At 37.1% G+C, this 22,525-nt stretch overlaps 1 protein-coding gene across 1 annotated transcript; it reads left to right on the forward strand.

Moving 5' to 3' along the window:
• Window positions 1–19,185: 19,185 nt before the first annotated feature.
• Window positions 19,186–22,167, forward strand: LOC148581835 (uncharacterized). Its single transcript, XM_088494007.1, has 5 exons — window positions 19,186–19,508; window positions 20,095–20,632; window positions 20,702–20,894; window positions 21,182–21,426; window positions 21,568–22,167. The coding sequence occupies exons 1-5, from the start codon at window positions 19,186–19,188 to the stop codon at window positions 22,165–22,167; spliced, it is 1,899 nt and encodes a 632-aa protein (XP_088350133.1).
• The last annotated feature ends 358 nt before the right edge of the window (window positions 22,168–22,525 follow it).

The following is a 22,525-nucleotide window of genomic DNA, read 5'->3' on the forward strand; positions in this document are numbered from 1 at the left end:
CTGCATTTACCCCATGAGTTCAAACCAAACCTGGAGCAAGCGGAATCTCTCCACTACATCTACCCAGGCGTATATATCTCACTATGTCCCGGAGCAAGCGGAATCACTCCACTGTATCTACCCAGGCAGGTATTTAAAAGCTCAACCTGAAGCGAGTAAAATCACCACTACTGCTGCTACTACCCAGACATCACCATCTCTGACCTGGAATAAGTGGGACGGACCACAACCCTTGCTACTAGCCATGCATCTCAAACATACATTCATTCCAGACTCCATAATTAAACTCATTTTTCATAATCCTCCTTCCTCATCTCAAACATACAGGGTCACGTGTGCGCGTCGCCCACGCGCACGCGTAAAAGCCGAAAAACTAGGTTGACGCGTGAGCGTCGCCCATGCGCACGCATGGAAAACAGAGAGGTAGTATGACGCATGCGCGTCAGTCACGCGTACGCATGGGTGCGTTTTGTGCTCCTCGCACAAAACCGGCACAGTACCAACGCAACTCTCTGGATTTTCTACTGGGGCATCTGCATCAATACAGTGACGCGTACGCGTCAGCCAAGCGCACGCGTGAGAAAGTAAAAATCGTGAGTGACGCGTGCGCGTCGGCCATGGGTGCGCGTCGGAGTACGTTTTCTTAAAAATTTTACGAAGTCTGAAAAGCTGCAGAATTTCATTTTCAAACCTCAAACTTCCGCCACACATAACTTCTTCTACAAAATTCCTTTTTTATCCATTTCTGAACCGTTGAAAATATCGTTGAATAAATTTTCATAAAAATTTGGTTTTGAAGAATTCCTAACTCTGAGGACTGAGTTACGAACCGACGAAGTTGGTCAAAAATTAGTTTTTAACCAAAAATAGGAATTATCAATTTTTCAATGTTCACAAGCCAAATTCATTTTCACTCATCCAAATGATCACAACCCAACCATATTCACATAATTACATTCAACCAAAATCAAACCTACCTCATCTACACAATTCAATTCCATTTCCTCACCTTCCACTACTAAATTCTTAATTTCTTATTATTCCACATTTCTCCCTTTTATTCACACACTCAATATTCAATATTCATTCAATCTCATATGATATCACACAATACACACATCACTTACCTTTCTTACATCTTTCCGGCCTCCGGCCCAAATTCACAATTTAAATACATATTCCACAAACCAATATTCATTATCCAATTCATCAAATTCTCAATACACCAAACATGCAAATTCACACAATTCTCATCCCAATCATTAATTTACATTACATATCAACTATACATATTAATACCAACCGTTTACACAATCCAAACTTAATCTTACGGGCATCTAGCCTAGGAATTCTCATCACACCACACGGTACATAAATGAAACTTAAACCGTACCTCTTGTAGCCAAAATAATTGAGCATCTTCTTAGAAGTCTCTACCAACCTTAGCTCCAAGCCTCACCAAAGCTCCACAAGCAATATCAATCTTCTAATTTTGCACCAAAATCACCCAATACTCTAACATAATCAATTTTCACACTTATAATCAACCTAGGGTTCATGAAATTGATAAATCACAAGGGTTAGAGGGTTTCTTACCTTAACCCACTGAATTTTGTGATGAATATCACCAATGGCTCATACTAGAGCACCCCTTAACAACCAAAATCACAAGATTTTCTCAAAACCCAAACTAAATTCGAACTTAAAGGGAGAAATGAAAACTGTGCAGAGGACAGTGGAATACTCACCATAAAACCTAGATAGAATTGTAGAGGATGAGAAGAGCAATGCGTGGCCACAAACCGGCTCGTCAATCAGAGTTTCGGAGAGAAAGTTATGGTGGTTTGAAGTTTGGGAAGCTAGGTTTCCTTTCTCTCTTCTCTCTATCCGCCCCTCCCTCTCATTTTTAGGGTAAATGAGATGAAATGCTCATAACTAATGTTTATATATGTTGGGTCTTGGACCTACTTGGACCCGGTTCACTTGGTTTAGTCCATTGGCCCAACTTTGGGCCAAAACTTTTAAGATTAGAGTTTTAAATCATATTTTAAATATTTCTATCTTCCCAAATTATAAATTCTCATTTCTTAACCTTATTCACTTATAACTAATTTCCTCAGCTGTAGTACCAGACAGATCTCAGCCGGTGCTATCGGTCAAATTTTCAGTGCGCATTTTTATGCAGAAAACTATGTTTTCTGACTCAGAAAAATTCATTAAGTCCAAATATCATATTTAAATTATCAAATTCCGATTGCTAAATTTTCTAACCATATTTGCTCCTATTTAATTTATTATTTAATTAATTATGATTTGACCGGGTTTTACAGAACATACAATTCCGATCCCTCTTTTAAAATACAATATTGATGACGAGAAAAAAAATAAATAACAATTAAACTGGTATAACAACAAAATCATTTAAGCAAAATTGAGATTAAACTCTTCGTAAGCCTCTTCGTTCATCTCCTGAAAAGATAAAGCTGTAGGGGTGAGAACCTAACTACACGGTCTCACCACGAAGTTTCAGAATTGTCATAAGAAGATATTTAATAAGAAAATCATTTTCAAACTCAGTGATTATCGTTGTCTTATGAATCCTTTGAAAACCGATGGTTTAACCATGAAAAATTCAAAACATTTTTAAAAGAAATCAGTTATTTAACTAGAAATCTAAACTCCCTTTTTCAGACAAAAGAATCTTAAAAGTTTTCTAATAGTATGAATGACCAACCTGTTCCAAACATAGGTTCATTAAGTCTATGCTGAACTAGTTTGATATTTCATACTTTACTAAACCACAACACAAACCAATCACGGCCTCCGGCCCATCACATAATCAATCACGGCTTCAAGCCCAAATAGCTCAATCAACATCCAATTCACCACAACCCAACCAATTTCAATCACAAACACAAGTAATGAGGTTCAAACACAATCAAGTGCAGTTACGTTAAGTATAACAATTGGCAATTAAACAGAATTATTCACATAGGCAAACCAATTACAATATGCACACCCAAATAATGTCACATAAATGCATATGATGAATGTCTCCCCCATGGCTAATGAGCTCATCTGTCGATTATACAGCCAACCTGATATGTCCTGCTAGCTAACCATTGGACAGTCCCTCTGTACACGCATCCCGAAACTCAATAAAATCCATGGGAAAAATCCCAAGTTCATCCATGGGGAGAGACAAAGCCCCAATTTCAAATTCATATATATATGCATGCCCATGGGGAATCCGAGAAGTTAAAGTGCCCAGTCACATCTTACGTATAGAGGGTCAACAATTTGTCTCAATTTTGCAAGTCCCACATACTTTTAATTCATTATCATCATCAATTCATATCTCATCTCCAAATCCATTCAAAGATCATACTTTAAAAAAAATCCTCATCATCTTTCATTCAAATGCAATCATCATCATCCATCCCCCTATTCGTTCATCAATAATCCCAATTCAAAATCTAATTCATTCTTTTCTAAATAAATCAAACTTAAAACATATAATCTTTCAAACCAAAGCTTTTTAAATGATTACTTCAAACGAAGCTTCCAATTTTATATAAAATTTCGGCAGCATCTCCTCTAAAACTCGGACTTTGCCACCCCTTTCAGGTCCCATCCAAACATTCCTCAAACCCTTCTCAACCATTTCCAAATCTCAATTATTTTTTTAAATTCAACCAGTTCTAATATCAAATTATTTTCAAATCGAACCAATTCCAATAATAAATTTTTCAAAATCAAACCAGCTCCAATATTAAATCATTTATAAAATCAAACTAATTCAAAACCAAACCGCTTCCAAAATCAATTCATTTTCATATCTCAAATTATTTTCAAAGCCGATTCATTTACATTATCAAATTAACTCCATAACCAAGAAAAACCCTTTTCATAATAATCAACTAAATAACCTTACAAACCAATTTCTTATCAACAACCGCACACCACTCAAGCAATCAGTAATTAAGTCCAACAAACAACTACATCTATAAGACAATCATAATCACTGAAATATATTTTTCACATCAATATCTATTTATAACAACTCTATAATATAAAATCAATTTTAAGAAAAACCCCTACCTCAACTCGTCGAAACTCACAAAACCAAATGCGTCAAAACCCCCTTTTTCCTTGCGGCCCGCAACAACCAAAGCTTCAATCGCGACTCAAAATAATCAAAATTCAAACCTACCAACACCTCAAAACCTTTAACAAACCATAAAAGAATATTTATACGCTAGCGACGAGGATTTCAGAACAAAGATACCTACTATAACGGCAGAACAAGGCAACAACAATTCTGAACCGACCAAGCAGCACCTCCGACAACAACCTCAAGCGATAGCGACGACCAGAAGCTCCGGTGATGGTGAATGTAACAACCACGCAATGACAACGATGCTATAGGAATTTAAAATAACAGAAATTAGAACCAAAGACACCCATTCCGATAGTGGATCTCGGCGACAATAGTCCCGGAGGCATACCTGGCGGTGGCATCTGGTGATGGCGGCGCGATGGTGAAGGCTTCTCCTTCCTCGCGCATTTCTCAGCCGCGAACCTTCTCTCTCTAGCGTGGTTGGCTTGGCGGCGGTTGAACGGGATGGATGGCGGCAGGTCGTGGCGGCGGCGGCGGCACTAGACATGGTCTCCCTCTCCCTTCCAACACAGATCCCTTCGCGCGTGGCACTAACGGCAGTGGCAGTGGCTTCTCCCTCTCAGCTCACCCTTCTTTCTCTTCTCCCTGTCCATTTCTATTTCTCTCTTCTCCTTCACTGGTTCTCCCTCTTTTTGCCTTTTGATTTCTCTGATTTCCTTCGCCGTTCTTCCTTTCTAACTTCCCCTTTCTCAGATTTTCCCTTTCTGAATATAGGTTTAGGGATTTAGGGCAACAAATTAGGGATTTAGGGATCTTGTGACATTAGGGTTAAATTAGGTTGTGATTTAGGAATTTAGAGCTAGAGTAAAATATATATACGAGTAATATAATAATCTTACACGATATTTGAGATAAAATAATAATTTAAAATTCAAATTTAATACTGTAAAGATTACTTTCAAAAGGCATATAATTTTATTCATTAATATATTGATAAGCTCAAATAATTATTTCTAATTTAAATTATAAAATGAAAGTATTAATCACATTTTATAAAATATAATTTTTTATTATTTTCCATCACCAGAACTTTCATACCAATTTATATAAAATAATTAATTATAATAAAAATTGTACATAAATATTAATTGACTTAAACTTAAAGTATTTTTGAAAATCAATTTAATCATTTCTAATAAATTAATCTCTTAGAAATCATATTAATAAAATAAACTATAATTTATTCATAAAAGAAATTATTTTAATTAAATTATATAATACTTCCATTGATGAATTATACTTTTCAAATATAAAATAATCAATTATAAAAATTACACAAGAATATTAATTAACTTAATTTCAAAATTCATAAAACTAATTTAATTACTCTTAATATATTAATTATGAAATAAAGAGTTTAAATTAATAATAACTCATAACTTATTCATATTATAAATTACTTAAATTAAATTGTACAATTCTTTCTTATTTTTCAGTTACTGAAATTATGTAAAATATTTAATTATAATAAAATTACATAAGAATCTTAATTAATTTAAAATAAAATTATCTCCAATTTTATTTAATTATTTCTAATAGAATAATTTCTAAAACTATAAAGTTTAAACTTAATAAGATAAAATCGCAATTTATTTATATTTAGATTTTCGAAAAATGCGGGATGTTACACTTGGCGAATTTCCTTCAAACTTTTCGTGAATTTTCTATGGATCTATATAGAGGTTAGCGGTTAGTAGCAACATGAAATAAGGACAGAATAAGGACTAACATTTTTTCTCACAAACTAGTAGCAGCATGAAATAAGCGAGGAAAGTCTATTAACTGTTAAGCGGTCCTTAATTCCTCACTAAATAATCTTTTCATTGTGACCATTTGCTTCCAAAATTTTCTCGGTTAGCTTTGGATTTGTTATAATTCTACGATGGATTTCCAACGAGATTAGCGAGTAATTTGTTACAAAATAGTTAGGATATAACTTTTTCTTTGTCACAAGATTACATTTGCCAAGTCGCTTGCTAAATTAAAATTGCGACAACTTAGCGACAAATGTATTTCGCCTGCTAATTAGTGACTTGAAATTAGCGAAAAAAGTGTGTCAATTGTTAAAGGATCACAAATTTTTCGCTACTGAGATCCTAGCGCTCAATATCCATATTTTCACTTTAGTGACTAATTAGCAAGGAACACTTTCCTAGGTGAATGATTTATCCGTTGCGACGAGTTAGCGACTACTATTTTCCATCGCTAACCTAATTTAAATTTTACAATATTATGCGACAAATTGGCGAGAAACTAGTTGCTCGCTAAAAATAAAAATTTTGGTGACAAATTAGCTAGAAAATTGTCCATCACAAAATGCGTTTAAGTCTTTGTGACATATTACTTGGGAACATTGTTCCTCACTAATTAGCATTTCAACGCAAAGTTTACTTAGCAACGAATTAGTGTGTGAATTGTTTCTCGCTAATTGTATATCAAACACTTCCGACGGAATAGTGACAACAATATCCCTCACTACTTTCTTTTATTCGATTGAACCCCTAAGTGATTGATTTGCTAGAACATTGTCACTCGCTAAATAATTTGTGACAAATTAGCAAAAAAAATTTGCTCTTTTTTTAGCTACAAAACTCAATTTGCGAGAAACAAACTTGCTCGTGAATCTCTCGCTAATCGGCCGCTATTCTCAAGTTCGGATATTTTGTGACCGTTCATTAATTTTGTCGTTAGTGCGTCACTAATTCATCGCTAGTTAGTGATGGATTAGTGATAAAAAATATTTCTCACAAAATTTTGTTGCAAATTTATCATATTCTTGTAGTGTTTTTACCTTTTTTAAGAGTTTATGATGGTAGTGAGTTTTCATATAAACCTCTACATCTATAGCAATTTATATATAAATTTTGAAATCTCTATATCCTGTAGAAATTTATATAAAATGAATACAGAATCAAAATATAACCATTAAAAAAAATTATAATTGAATAAAACTGATTCATCTTTTATTCATTTAGTAATTTACCCTAACAAATATAGTTACCTCTTTCTTTAGCGTTTTATGTAAACTCTGCTAAAATCGATAAATAATTAGTCGATAAATCGAATTTTAATTAAGAAAATTAAAAATACAAAACTAATGTCAAAATAGAATAGAGCTCTTCAAAAGATGAATTTTGATACCAATTTCAAAAAATTTGGCCTAAAATTAGACCAAAAAAACCGAACCGGTTGAACCGGGATCCAAACCGGGCCCGTGGGTCCAACCAGACCCATAACTTAAAAGAAGCAACAGCTCCTTCTACCACCATTTCACCCACAGTGACACCAAACAGATTGGGGAGGAAGAATAACTCCCTAACCCTCATCAAACACTCTAACGCCCATAACTACCCCGTTTGAGCTCCGATCGCCGCACCGTTTGCGGCCACGCGTCCAGCGCGTCGAGCTCTACATTTCTATCGGATTAATTTCACCGGTAAGCTCCATTTTTGTTCCAGAATCTCTATTTCCTTTCTATTCTTGAATTTGAAATCCTATGGTAAAATTTTGCCCAATTTGGTGTTTTAGGTTCAATTTAGCTTGCGGGGGTTGTTGGGTTCGAGTTGCTACGTGTATGGCTGAGGTAAGAATGCCCTAAATCTTAATTAAATTTTAACTTCATTAGGTAAAATCTGAATTTGGAATATATATGCGTATTAGGTGTGAATTAAGTTCATATACATGCTTTGGAATTGAAAAGTGAACATTTGGAGGCTTGGTGGTGATTGAGGCTAAGTTTGTGGCTGGTTACTCTAAGCTTGAGGGGCTGTTTTAAAGCTTGTGAGGCTGCCTTGGATTAAATAAAGCGATCGGCCAAGGTATGGTTTAGGTTTTGCGCGTTTAATATTTAAGGTGTATTGAAAACTTAGGCTACAGAACCATAGGTTAAGTTGAATTGGTTAAATGTATTAAATGATTAGCTTTGTGGAGATGTTGGATAAAGTTATGGTTGAACTTGTATTGGAGTTTATGATCACGAGTTGTTGCAGTTATTGAATATGTGTTCTTGAAATTGAGCTAGTGTTGGAAGTTATGAGCATGAATTGTTGGTATTGAATATGTGTTCTTGAAATCATTAATGAAGGGTTGATGAAGATGTTGATATATGTTAATGGAATTTAATTGATATATGTTAATGAAGGGTTGCTCATATATGTGATATATGTTGATATATATTGGTGGTTAAGGCTTGTTGAATTAGTTAAAGGTAAATTTGGGAGTGGTTGTTAATGAAATGGGCTTGATATGTTAATAATATGCAGGTTTTATGGGTAGGGAATGTGAATTTGGCGAAAATGAGGTTTGGGTATTATTTGGTAAAAAGTAAATTTTGGTGAACTTTGGAAGTCCATAACTTGCTCCTCGAATTTTGGATGGAATTGTGGTTTGTTTCAAATGAAAGATGGTTTTATAAGCTTTTGAATGATATCAATTTTGTGAAAAACAGAATTTTGTAGAGAAAGTTATGGACGACGGAAGTTTGGTGTATAAAACTATGTTATACAGGTGCTAAAAACTGGTTGTAGCAGCTTTCTGGGCATTCTGCCAATTTTTGGAAAACGTCAATCCATGCGTACGCGTGGCATGGTATTTTAACGACACATGCGCGAGTAGCATGCGTACGCGTGAGAAGCTAATGCGCATGATCACGCGTACGCAAGACTCACACGTACGCGTGACGTGCTGTTCGCTCCACACGTGCGCGTGGCCCACGCACACGCGTGACTATTGTTTGCTGCAAAAACTAGATTTTTGGAATTTTAAATCAGATTTTCACTTCTAATCCTCCATTTTCCTTCCTTTTAGACTTAGGGTACAGTGCTAAATCCAGTAGCTAGTTGAAGCTAGAAAAACAAGATAACTTGGGGATGAAGTAAGAGGTAAAATGATGAATTATATGAAGGAAATGAGAAAGTTAAATGAAGTTTAATGCCATGGCTTGATAAATGATTATATATTGATTATGAAAATGAAATGGCTTATGAATGATGATATCTGAGATACGAGTTTCCCTGGGTAAGAATCGTGGCTTGCCACCACGTGTTCCAGGTTGAATCTCGATACTCTGTTGACCCTACATCGTAAGGGTGACCGGGCACGTATGAATTTTTGGGTTTGGATAGCCCCCATTGAGTGATTACATGATGAATGAATGTGAAATCTATGCATAGACTCTTGCGGATGCGCGACGGGGGACAATCTAAGGTTTTCGGACTTGTCGGGTTGGATGGATAACCGACAGATGAGCCTCATCATCCATAGGACAGGCATGCATCATGTGCATTTTCTGATTTTACCTAACTAAATATATACATCCTGCTACCTGTTATACTTGTTACTTGCACTATTTGCTTATAACTTGTGTGTGAACTTGTTTGGTTGCTTGTCTCTGTTGAATTAAGGATGACGGAGGGACGAAGGAAGGGTGAATTGGTTTGGAGTTATGTTAGGTTTAAAAAGTGAGTAAGTGGTACGAGATTCGTTGTCGGTCTAGAATTTCTCTTGTAGAAATAAGAACTTCGTTGTAAGCATAGCTCCAAACCAACAAACAACTCTCACATCAAATTAAATTTTGGTTTTGTCACAAGTACAAACCCTAATAAAGAATTAACCAAAGTATTTAAACCTCGGGTCGTCTCACAAGGAATTGCAATGAAGTGGGAAATTATTCGCTATGAAGGAACAAAGGGGGTTTGATTGATAAAAGTGGCAATAAAATAAATGGCAAGAAAAGTAAATCAAGCAAGTATTTAAAGAAGACAAGTAATGAAGAGAGATATTCATGGCAAGGGTTGAGAATATAGGCTTTCTATCCTAGTCATTAATCACAATAATACTTAACAAAAATTTATCTTATTTCATCATCCCCAATGTTGGAAGAAGGTGTGAGTTATCTTCCATTAGAGAAAGTCAAACAAGACTAGTTAATCTCAAGTCAAAAATCCTAATCAACTCACTAATTGAATTAGCAAGAGATTAGAGTCATTGAAAATGATATTAACTAACAACTCTAGATCACCAATCTAAATTGGGTATTAATGACTCAAGATTGCCCAATTACTCTTCCCAAATCAAGAATGCTCAAAATCTACTCTAAAGTCCAACCAAACATTTTGTCAAACACTTGGAAGGCATAAAAGGAAAGCATAGTAAAAATTCAAGAATAATAAATCTACCAACTACCAATTGCAAGGAAAGTAAATCAACAACTCAAATCATTAATAAAAGAACATCAAACATTAAATTTCATTAAATGTAAACAAAATCCAACATGAGCATTCATAAATATAAAAGAGGCATAAAAGTAAAATTGACAAGAGAAATAAGAAGAATAGAGTAGTAGAAACAAGAAATTGTAAAGAAAACAAGATGAATTCAGGAAATCATGCCTAGATCTGAGATGGAAATAGCCTAAGAACCCTAATTCTAGAGAGAAGAGGGAGCTTCTCTCTCTAGAAACTAACCTACATGATGCTAAGCTACAAACAATTGCTCCCCCCTTGTCCAAGCTTGAATTATACATGAAATAGCATCAGAAATGAGTTGGATTGGGCCCAAAATGAGCTAGAAATCATTGGCCACGAGTTGCTCTTTAATGAACCACGTGCAACATCGGCGCGTACACGTACAGTGCATGTACGCATCATTAAACGCGAAGCAATTATGGCAAATTTTATATCATTTTGAAGCCTCGGATATTAGCTTTCCAACGCAACTGAAACCGCCTCATTTGGATCTCTGTAGCTCAAGTTATAGTCGATTGAGTGCGAAGAGGTCAGGCTTGATAGCTTTGCGATTCCTTCATTTCTTCATGAGTTCTCCCACTTTGCATGCTTTTTTCCTCACTTCTTCCATCCAATACTTGTCTTATGAACCTGAAATCACTCAACAAACATATCAAGGCATCGAATGGAATTAAAGTGAATTGAATTTAGCTATTTTAAGGCCTAAAAAGCATGTTTTCACACTTAAGCACAAATTCAGGGAGAATTGCAAAACTATGCTATTTCATTGAATAAATGTGGGAAAAGTTGATAAAATCCCCTAAATTAGCAAAAGATAAATCACAAAATTGGGATTTATCAAACCTCCCCACACTTAAACTAAGCATGTCCTCATGCTAAAATCAAGAAAGAAGCAAAGGGTATCAACATTTATTCAATGAAAATTAACTACGTGCAACTTATCTATATGTAACCTATCTAAATGAGTGCAATGGCTTGGTTAAAACAAATCTATTTCCAAGAATACATGTACAAGTACAAGGGCCAAAGCAATAGCAATTAAAGCAAATCCACAATTGAATTGAATCATTGAAAGATTTTACAAACTTGCAAGAAAAGATGATCATGGGTGGAAACATATAATTGAACGATCGAACCCTCACCGGATGTGTATCCACTCTAGGCACTCAAGTGTATAGGGTTGATTCACTCAATTCTCTCCTAATCATGCTTTTCAAGATTTGTTTTTCATCTAACAATCAACAATTATTTCATGCATGCATACAAATATCATGAGGACTTTTCCATAGGTTGTAATGGGGCTAGGGTCAAGGTAGGATGCATATGGTCAAGTGCGCTTGAAATTCGAATCTTTGATTAACTTAAACTTCCCACCTAACCTATGACAACCTATACAATTCTAAACAAACCTAACTACCCATTCTTCACTTTTCCACACACTCATATATTTTCTTTTGATCACCACACATATGCATTGATTTTTATTGAACTTTAAACTTTGGGGTATTTTTGTCCCCTTTTTATTGCAATTCTTTTTTTTCTTTCTTTTTCTATTTTTTTTCTTTATATATATATATATATATATATATATATATATATATATATTTCTCATTTTTCTTTTTCTTCTTTTTTTTTTCAAATTAAAATATATACAAGAACATCAATGCATATGGTTTACACATGATTAATACATGAGTATGTACCCAATTTCCAAGATTCTCAACACAAATATAAAAATACACTTTTATCTCTACCCAATGTTCCCAACTTTCCCGAAATCAAGTGATAAACACTCTCACTAGCCTAAGCTAATCAAAGATCCAAACAAGGGACATTTATTATTTTTCACTTAGGCTTGTAATGTGCTAACATTAAGAACAAATGGGTTAAGCATAAGCTCAAATTGGCTAACAATAGAAGATAAAAGGATAGGCTATTTGGGTAAGTAAGCTATTTGAACAATTGCCTCAATCATGTAAATGCATGTATACACAAGATAATGGACATAAAGAATCAAACAAATCGAAGATTACAATCATAGGACTAGAATAATGCACACAAGAATGAAAATAAGTGGTTATATGATGTAACCACACAATTAAGGCTCAAAACTCTCATGCTTGTATTCTTAGCTCAAAACATGATCCACAAAATATATAATTCAAGCAAGTTCTAAAAAAATTTTTTTTTCGATCAATTGGAGTGCCCTATAGATAAAATCCTTGGAAAATATCATGATTTTGACTAAGCTTAATATATACATATGCAAAATAAGAAAATGCAACTAAAAATCCTAAAATGAAACGCGAAAGTGTTGGGATTAGAAACTTGTCACCCAAAAATGCCGATCGGTCGGACGACCTCCCCACACTTAAATGTTTGCACTGTCCTCAGTGCACTATATGAGCAAAGGGGTACGGTGACTTGCCGAGTTGCCACCTTCATCTGGTAGGTCAACCGGTTGCTGCGTGTTCTTCCTCCTGCTTCTATTTTTGCTTATGGTGCATCGATAATGAAAAACAAAATAAACACCGTAAGATGAAAAAATACAAAAGCAAGGAAGCATGAATTGTTGGAATGAGGTAAGAACCACTAGAATGGAGTGAGTGAATTAGTGTGACAATGATGAAAAATAAGTGTGTGGGTTCTAAAATTGCGCGCGGTTTAGAATACACACACTAGTACAAAAAGTTATGTCACAATTACACAAAAGAAAACATGCACTTCACTCATTCTAGTGTGCTTGAGATACTTTAAAAGACTTTTAGGTTAAGGCAACCACACAAGTAGTGAAGAAGCATAAAAGCATTTAAGCAAAAATCAAGCAATTCTGAAATTGGATAATGAATGACCATTGATTGATGTGTAAGTAAACTTGATGAACAAAATGGTATAGAGAGCTCACACATCAAACAACGACATATATTGAAGTTGTTGCAACACTTAAGTGACATGGAAGTGGAACACATGGATGTTGTGGAACTTAGGGAAAAGAATATGGAAGTGAAAATCAATCACACAGCAAGCATAGTCCACAAAGCTTGGAAAGCTCAAAAATATGTCATTAGGTAAGCTTTCGATCTAATTCCTCAACCACAGAATCTCAATGTATAAAATAAGTGATGTGAATAAGGGTAAATCATAAACAAGCATCACCTAAAAAAATACAATGATAATATACAATTGCCTAACAATGGATGATGAATGCTTGGTGGCCAAAACATGCAATTCAAAAGAGTTAAGAAGCTTAAAGGCAATGTAACATGTACTTGGTATTCAAAAGTGTTAAACATGAAAATTCCAAACAAAGTAACCAAATACAACCTCAACAAAGAAATCCAACAAGTACAATTAACAATAATGATGTTAAACTAACATCCTATTAGTAATAAGCAGCAGTAAACAGTAAACAAGATTAGTAATTCAACACTTATAATGGAAAACAAAAATTAACAACAACTAAACTAACTAACTAAATAAAAAGATATGGTTTTATATGGTGTTTGGTAGTGTTGGATGATGTTTGAAGGGTGGAAAGAAAAGAAGAGAAAAGAGAAGAAGGAAAGGAATAGAAAGAAGAGAAGAAAGGAAGATGATTGATGCAGGGCAGGCCACGCGTGTGCGTCATTGACGTGTGCGCGTGGAAATGGCAAAATGCGAGCGACGCATACGCGTACGGCGCGCGTGCACGTCGATGGGTTATTTCGAGAGTGACGCGTACGCGTGAGGTGCGCGTACGCGTGACCAGCTTTGCGCGTTTCGCACAAAACGTGCGCGTTGTTCACGTGACTCTCGGAAAAATGGCTTGGAGGTGAAAACATGCAATCCATGCATACGCGTGCATGACGCGTGCGCATGGATGGTCGAAATTGCTAGATTCATGCATACGCGTGAAGCACGCATGTGTGTGGATGGTGCTCTGTTTTTCAAAATTGTTCTATGTTTTTGCACCAAACCAAGCATTCCAAACCTCCAAACAGCTACCAAAACATCATAAAACCTTATTTAACCTACTAGACTCCCAATTAAACTCAACTAACTAAACAAAACATGAAATTAAACCTAAATTACCAATATTTACAAAAGAAAAAACGAAAAGAGTTTACCATGGTGGGGTGTCTCCCACCTAGCACTTTTGTTTATTGTCCTTAAGTTGGACTTACGGAGAGCTCCTCATCAAGGTGGTTTGTGCTTGAATCCATCCTTGAACATCCACCAATGCTTGGACTTTCATTGTGCTTCATCATTCAAAGTTAATAACTTCAAGCTTTGATGGAGTTCTTCATAAACCATAGGCTCCCAAAGTTGATCGTCCTTGTGCGATCCGAGATCCCACACTTTGTTTTCACACCCGTCCTTGAGTTCATCATGGTGATTTCCTCCGGGTGGTAAGAGTGATGAATTCTCATGAAGGCACCAAACTACCCTCATAGACCCATCTACTTGAGCACTACACCAATTCGTGCTCTTTAATTTTGAGCTTCCAACCATAATGAGCCTAGACTTACAACACCAACTGCTAAACATCCTCCTTTTACGCTTATTTCCACAAAGTGCCCTAAGTTGGCCATCCATTTCAAAAATACCATATTCAAGTGGGATAATAAATCTAAGAGTTAGAAGTTTTACCCACTCAAATGAAGGATTAGATGACAACCTAGGTGGAGGAGTTCCCAATGATCTTGACAAAGCACGCTCCACTCCCGTCCATCCTCTTCTAGAGGCTTCAACCACTTTGCAAGGTATTTCAAGCTCTACCTCTTGCCAAGCTTCCTCAATTTCAAGCTCTTTTTCACCAATTTCTTCAAGCTCTTCCCCATCACTCAAATCATAAATAGGAGGTTGAGTGAAGCCTACCTCCTCATCAATTCCGAGCATAGTGGGGAAGGATTCTTCAAGCTCAAAAGGATCATATGTTGATTCGGAATCATCATAAATAGGAGGGCTTGTTGATTGGAACCCTTTTTCCAATTCTTCAATCACATTGTGCCTTGGAGGTTGTGCACTCTCCTCCTCAACATCAACTTCAAACTCCATGGAAGAAGGCTCTTCAATTTGTGATTCCTCTAGGTGCTCAACATATCCTAAATACCCAACCACAACTTTCTCTTGTTCAATAATCTCTAACTCCTCTTCTTGTTGCACTTCTTGCTTTAACTACTCTTCTGCACCTTGGGGCTTCAAGTTCACTCCCTCACTAAGCTATTTGGTTGCTTCTCCACATTCAACAATGGAAGTACCTTGATCACATAGGCTTAGGAGGGATGAGACTATGTTGCCAATGGCTTCTACCATGATAGCCATCTTGGCTTCTAGCTCCTTAAACTCCTTTTCCGTCTCCTTAAACCCTTTTTCCGTCTCCTCTTGTTGCCTTAGGATATGAGATTCAAGATCTCTTAGTTCTTGCGCGAGGGCTTCATCGGGGGGCGGTGGTGGAAGAGAAGGCTCATCATTTGAGGGAAAGGTGTTGTTGTTGGAAGGTGGTTCATATTGGTGAAAGTCTTGAGGTGGTATGTATGGAATTTGTGGTTCTTGAGAGTATTGGTGTTGGAATGGTGGTGGCTCTAGATATGGTTCATATGGTAGTTGGTATGCTGGGTATAGATTAAGATCATATAGAGGTGAATAGTGGTATGAGGCTTGTGAGTATGGTTATTGAGGGCTATGTTGGAAAGGGGGTTCATATGCATATGATGGTTGTGGTTGACAATCACAATAGGGGTCATCACATACATTAGATTGGTATGCATTAGGATTAGGAGTATACCCATAAGAATCCGAAGAGTGGTCACGTTGGGGTGGTGCTTGGATGGCTCGGGTGGCATAAAATGCCCTTTGGTCGTTGCGCATCTCCGTGAGGATAATAGTCATGTCCCCAATCACTCTTGCCAAACTTTGATCTCCAAATCCTTGATGCATGTTATCATTGTAAATTCCATCTCCTACAACATAAGTTGAACCACACTCATAGCCAAAGGGGTGAGAATTCATGGTGACAAGAGAAAATAAAACAAAAGTTAACAAGAAACAAAGAAAACAAAGTCCTACAACTAGCAAAAATCAACAAACAAACCAAAAATAAAGCTATTCACAATATATACAATAGCCAATAACATAGCACCATTACAACTCTCCGGCAACGGCGCCATTAATTTGGTACGAGATTCGTTGTCGGTCTAGAATTTCTCTTGTAGAAATAAAAACTTCGTTGTAAGAATAGCTCCAAACTAACAAACAACTCTCACATCAAATTAAATTTTGGTTTTGTCGCAAGTAGAAACCCCAATAAAGAATTAACCAAAGTATTTAAACCTCGGGTTGTCTCACAAGGAATTGTAATGAAGTGGACAATTATTGGCTATGAAGGAATAAAGGGGGTTTGATTGATAAAAGTGGCAATGAAATAAATGGCAAGAAAAATAAATCAAGCAAGTATTTAAAGAAGACAAGTAATAAAGAGAAGCAATTAATAAAGAGAGACATTCATGACAAGGGTTGAGAATATAGGCTTTCTATCCTAGTCATTAATCACAACAATACTTAACAAGAATTTATCTTATTTCGTCATCCCCAATGTTGAAAGAAGGTGTGAGTTATCTTCCATTAGAGAAAGTCAAACAAGACTAGTTAATCTCAAGTCAAAAATCCTAATCAACTTACTAATTGAATTAACAAGAGATTAGAGTCATTGAAAATGATATTAACTAATAACTCTAGATCACCAATCTAAATTGGGTATTAATGACTCAAGATTGCCCAATTACTCTTCCCAAGCCAAGAATGCTCAAAATCTACTCTAAAGTCCAACCAAGCATTTTGTCAAACGCTTGGAAGGTATAAAAGGAAAGCATAGTAGAAATGCAAGAATAATAAATCTACCAACTACTAATTGCAAGGAAAGTAAATCAACAACTCAAATCATCAATAAAAGAACATGAAACATTAAATTTCATTAAATGTAAACAAAATCCAACATGAGCATTCATAAACATAAAAGAGGAATAAAAGTAAAATTGACAAGAGAACTAAGAAGAATAGAGTAGTAGAAACAAGAAATTGTAAAGGAAACAAGATGAATTCAAGAAATCATGCCTAGATCTAAGATGTAAATAGCCTAAGAACCTTAATTCTAGAGAGAAGGTGGAGCTTCTCTCTCTAGAAACTAACCTACATGATGCTAAGCTACAAACAATTGCTCCCCCCTTGCCCAAGCTTGAATTATGCATGAAATAGCATCATAAATGAGTTAGATTGGGCCCAAAATGAGCTAGAAATCGCTGGCCACGAGTTGCTCTTTAATGAACCACGTGCAACATCGACGCGTACACGTACAGTGCATGTACGCATCATTAAACGCGAAGCAACTATGGCAAATTTTATATCATTTTGAATCCCCGGATGTTAGCTTTCCAAAACAATTGGAACCACCTCCTTTGGACCTCTGTAGCTCAAGTTATGGTCGATTGAGTGCGAAGAGGTCAGGCTTGACAACTTTGCGGTTCCTTCATTTCTTCATGAGTTCTCCCACTTTGCATGCTTTTCTCCTCACTTCTTCCATCCAATACTTGCCTTATGAACCTGAAATCACTCAACAAATATATCAAGGCATTGAATGGAATTAAAGTGAATTGAATTTAGCTATTTTAAGGCCTAAAAAGCATGTTTTCACACTTAAGCACAAATTCAGAGAGAATTGCAAAATCATGCTATTTCATTAAATAAATGTGGAAAAAGTTGATAAAATCCCCTAAATTAAGCACAAAATAAACCACAAAATTAGGGTTTATCAGTAAGTTCAGGGATATTTAGGTTACCTACCCCTATTTATGGCTTCTCTTTAGAAATTAAGTTTGATAACTGGATGACAGAGTTCTAGGATTGCCTCTGGCATTCCCAGGACCTTATTTATTATACGTGTGGCACCTTTACCATGCTGAAAACCTCCGGTTCTCATCCTATACTGTGTTGTTATTTTCAGATGCAGGTCAAGAGGCTCCCCGCTAGGTGTCTGGATCTTGAAGCGGAGTAGTCCCTGGGTTATTTTGGGTTTTATGATTGTATATATATGTACCTATGTACTTAGCTTGCTCTCCAAGAAACTTGTTTATTTTATTCCTCATAGAGCTTAAGGGAGAGCTGGGACCTTATTTTGAGTATTTTGGGATATCTGTATATGTATGTATATATATTCTCTGGCCAGCCTTGGCTTCGCAGGCTGAATCAGGAGCTAGCTATGCTATTTTCTTGGCTTTCCTTTACTCTCTTGCTTATCCTAATCATTACCTCTTAGGTTTCTTAGCACGCAAGTAATCCTATTTCTTGAGCGTTGCGCTTTTTATTTTGCGATTTTATTTTACCCATTTTTCAAGGCTCCTAGTATATTATCTCTTTCACCATTATATGTATATTTTATCTGATTAGAGATCCGTAACACCACACTATCTCTGTTCTATGACTTAAGCGTAAGCCACTATGTAGTAGGGTGTTACACTATGGTATCAGAGTAGTTCGTTCCTACAAAGCCTGAGGACAGACTGACTATGCTTCTGTGCATTCTCTGTGTATGTGTCTATGTGCTAGTAGGATATCTAATTGATATATGTGGCATAAACGTTCATGAGTATGCATTTGGGACTTAAAGCACTAGACTTGCGATATTGAGACTGATCAACTTAATATCACTTGTTTGGTATGTATAGGGACCAGATGTCTACTCGCAGACATGGACGCGGGCGAGGTTGAGGCAGAATAGGCAATGCTATGCCTGAAGTGTCAGAGAATACTCCTAACCCTGTAGACTTCATGGCTGCTTTAGGCAATATGGCAGCAGCAATACAAGTGACAGCTGAAGCCTTGGGAAATCAAATTAATAATGGAAACAATAGTAATAATGGCGATAATGGTCCAATGTCACTTTCCTCCTTCCTGAAGGTTAACCCTCCGACCTTCAGAGGAACCTCAAACCCTACTGATGCGGATAACTGGATACAAGCTATTGAGCGGGCATTACAGGCTCAGCAGGTTCTTGATGAATATTGGGTTGAGTTTGGAACGTACCAGCTGCATGGTGAAGCTCAGCATTGGTGACAGGGCATAAGGCGCATTCTGCAGCCTGACGGGGTTGTGATCTCTTGGGAGATATTCCGAAAAGAATTCTATAAGAAATATTTCCCCAACTCAGTTAGAAACCCCAAAGAACTTGAATTGCTTCAGCTGAAATAGGGCCAGATGACCATTACTTACACAAATAAATTTGAGGAACTGTGCCGCTTTTCACACATCTGTCAGGGAGCTCCTGAGAATTTTACTGAGTGGAAGTGCATAAAGTATGAAGGGGCCTTCAGAGTGACATTCAAAGATTTGTAGCACGAATGAAGATTCGGGTGTTCTCTTAGCTTGTGAATAAGAGCAGGGTGGCCGAGGAGTGTGTCAGAAGGGTTGCAGCAGAAAAAGGAACATGAGGATGCCATTCCAAAGGACTACAAGGAGGAATTTTGCACCTAGGGGTAGACAGTTCAAGCGTGGCGGCTTTGTCCCTCAGAATAACCAGGGACAAGGCAACTTCAGGAGGCCTAATACCAATGCTAATCAGGGAAGAAGATAGGGGAAGCAGCTACAATAGGATTTGAGTTGCCATAGATGTAGGAAGTACTATTTAGGGCTGTCCAGGTTTGGGACTGGAGTCTGTTATTCCTGTGGACAGCCTGGACACTTGGCTAACAACTGCCCAGAGAAGAAGAGGTATGAGACAGGCAGAGTGCAGCAACCAAGGAGAGTATATACTACTTCTTCAGTAGGTGCTGAGGGATCAGAGACATTGATCAGAGGTAACTATGAGATGGCGGATAAAACTTTGAATGCTTTGCTTGATTCTGGAGCTACACATTCTTTTATTGCATTTGAGAAGGCTGATGAGTTAGGATTGAAAATAGTAGTCCTGGGGTATGATTTAAAGGTGTATAATGCCACCCACGAGGCTATGGTGACTAGGTTAAGGTGCCCCCAAGTTCCCTTTCGAATAGAACAGCGTGACTTCGTGCATAACTTAATTTGTTTGCCGATGACTGGTCTTGATCTTATTCTGGGATTGAACTGGTTATCCAAGAACCATGTTCTACTCGATTGCTCTACAAAAATAGTGTGTTTTATGCCTGAAGACATAGAAGGGCCGGTTGTGGTGAATAACTACTACATGAATTCCATGACAGTAAACTGTTCTAGGGCCGAATGCTAGGGAATATTGTTGTTAGCTACGGGTGTTTTGGGTGATGATCAGAGCTTGGAACAAATTTCGGTGGTGTGTGAGTTTTCGGAGGTATTTCCCGATGACATTGAAGAATTTTCACCTAACCAGGAAGTTGAGTTTGCTATTGAGTTGGTGCCTGGAGCTGGACCAATCTCGAGTGCTCTTTATAGGATGTCACCTCTAGAAATGGCCGAATTGAAGTCTCAACTGGAGGATCTGTTGGGTAAGAACTTTATCCGACCAAGTGTTTCTCTGTGGGGCGCACCGGTGTTCTGGTAAAGAAGAAAGATGGGAGTATGCACTTATGTGTTAACTATCGGCAGCTGAATAAGATTACTTTGAAGAATATATACCCGTTGCCAGGGATTGATGACCTGATGGACTAATTACAAAGAGCCGGTGTGTTCTCCAAGATTGACCTACGATCCAGATACCATCAAATAAGGGTCAGAGATGAAGATATTCCTAAAACTACCTTCATAACGCATTATAGCCACTATGAATACACAGTGATGTCCTTCGGATTGACTAATGCTCCGGCGATATTCATAGATTACATGAATAGGATTTTCCATCCATATCTGGATAAGTTTGTTGTAGTGTTTATCGACGACATTCTTATCTACTCTAAGACAGAGGATGAGCATGCAGAGCACTTGCGAACAGTGCTGCAAATCCTGAAGGATAGGAAGTTGCATGCCAAGCTATCCATGTGTGAGTTCTGGAAGTCTGAAGTGAAATTTCTTAGTCATGTGGTAAGTAAGCAAGGGATAGCAGTAGATCCTGCTAAGGTTGAGGCGGTGATGAATTGGGAGCGACCAACTTCAGTGATGGAAATCAGGAGTTTCTTAGGTTTGATGAGTTATTATCGGAGGTTCATTAAAGGGTTTTCATAGCTCGCTTTGCCTTTGACCAAGCTGACCAGGAAGGATGTTCCTTTTGAATGGACTCCTGAGTGCGAGGAGAGTTTCCTTGCGTTGAAGCAGAGGTTGACTACTGCACCTGTATTGGTGTTGCCTGAACCAAGAGAACCATTTGAGGTATACTGTGATGCATCCTTGAAGGGTTTAGGATGGGTGTTAATGCAGCATCATAAAGTTGTAGCTTATGCCTCATGTCAGTTAAGGCCACATGAAAGAAACTATCCAACTCATGATTTGGAACTCGCTACCGTGGTGTTTGCTTTGAAGATTTGGAGGCACTATCTCTATGGTGTGAAATTTCAAGTTTTCTCGGACCATAAAAGCTTGAAGTACCTATTTGAACAAAAAGAGTTGAATATGCGTCAGAGGAGGTGGATGGAACTCCTAAAGGACTATGACTTCGAGCTGAACTACCATCCGGGAAAGGCGAATGTGGTGGCAGATGCCTTGAGTAGAAAATCTCTATGTGCCGCTTGGATGATGCTAAGAGAGGAACAATTGCTAAAAGCCTTCCAAGGATTGAAACTGGAAATCAGAAAAGAGTTTGGGACTTTATGCATAAGTCAGTTATAGATTTCAAGCGACTTCAAGACTGAACTAGTAAAGGCTCATCAGAATGACCAAAAATTGTATAAGATTTTGCCGGCAATTGAGAAAGGAAAGCAATAGAGAGTGTCAGAAGATAAAGATGGGTTGTGGAGGTTCAAGGGTCGGATAATTGTGCCAGATGTCAGGGATTTACGACAGAGCATATTGGAGGAAGCTCATAAGAGCGGTTTCTCCATTCATCCGGGAAGCACCAAGATGTACCAAGACCTAAAGACGATGTTCTGGTGGCCAGGAATGAAAAATGATGTGGCATTGCATGTTTTCAAATGCTTAACTTGTCAGAAAGTCAAAATCAAACATCAAAGACCAGTAGGAACCCTTC

The sequence above is a fragment of the Arachis ipaensis genome, chromosome B10 (assembly GCF_059453495.1).
Source record: "Arachis ipaensis isolate K30076 ecotype BB chromosome B10, ASM5945349v1, whole genome shotgun sequence".
Classification (NCBI taxonomy): domain Eukaryota; kingdom Viridiplantae; phylum Streptophyta; class Magnoliopsida; order Fabales; family Fabaceae; genus Arachis; species Arachis ipaensis.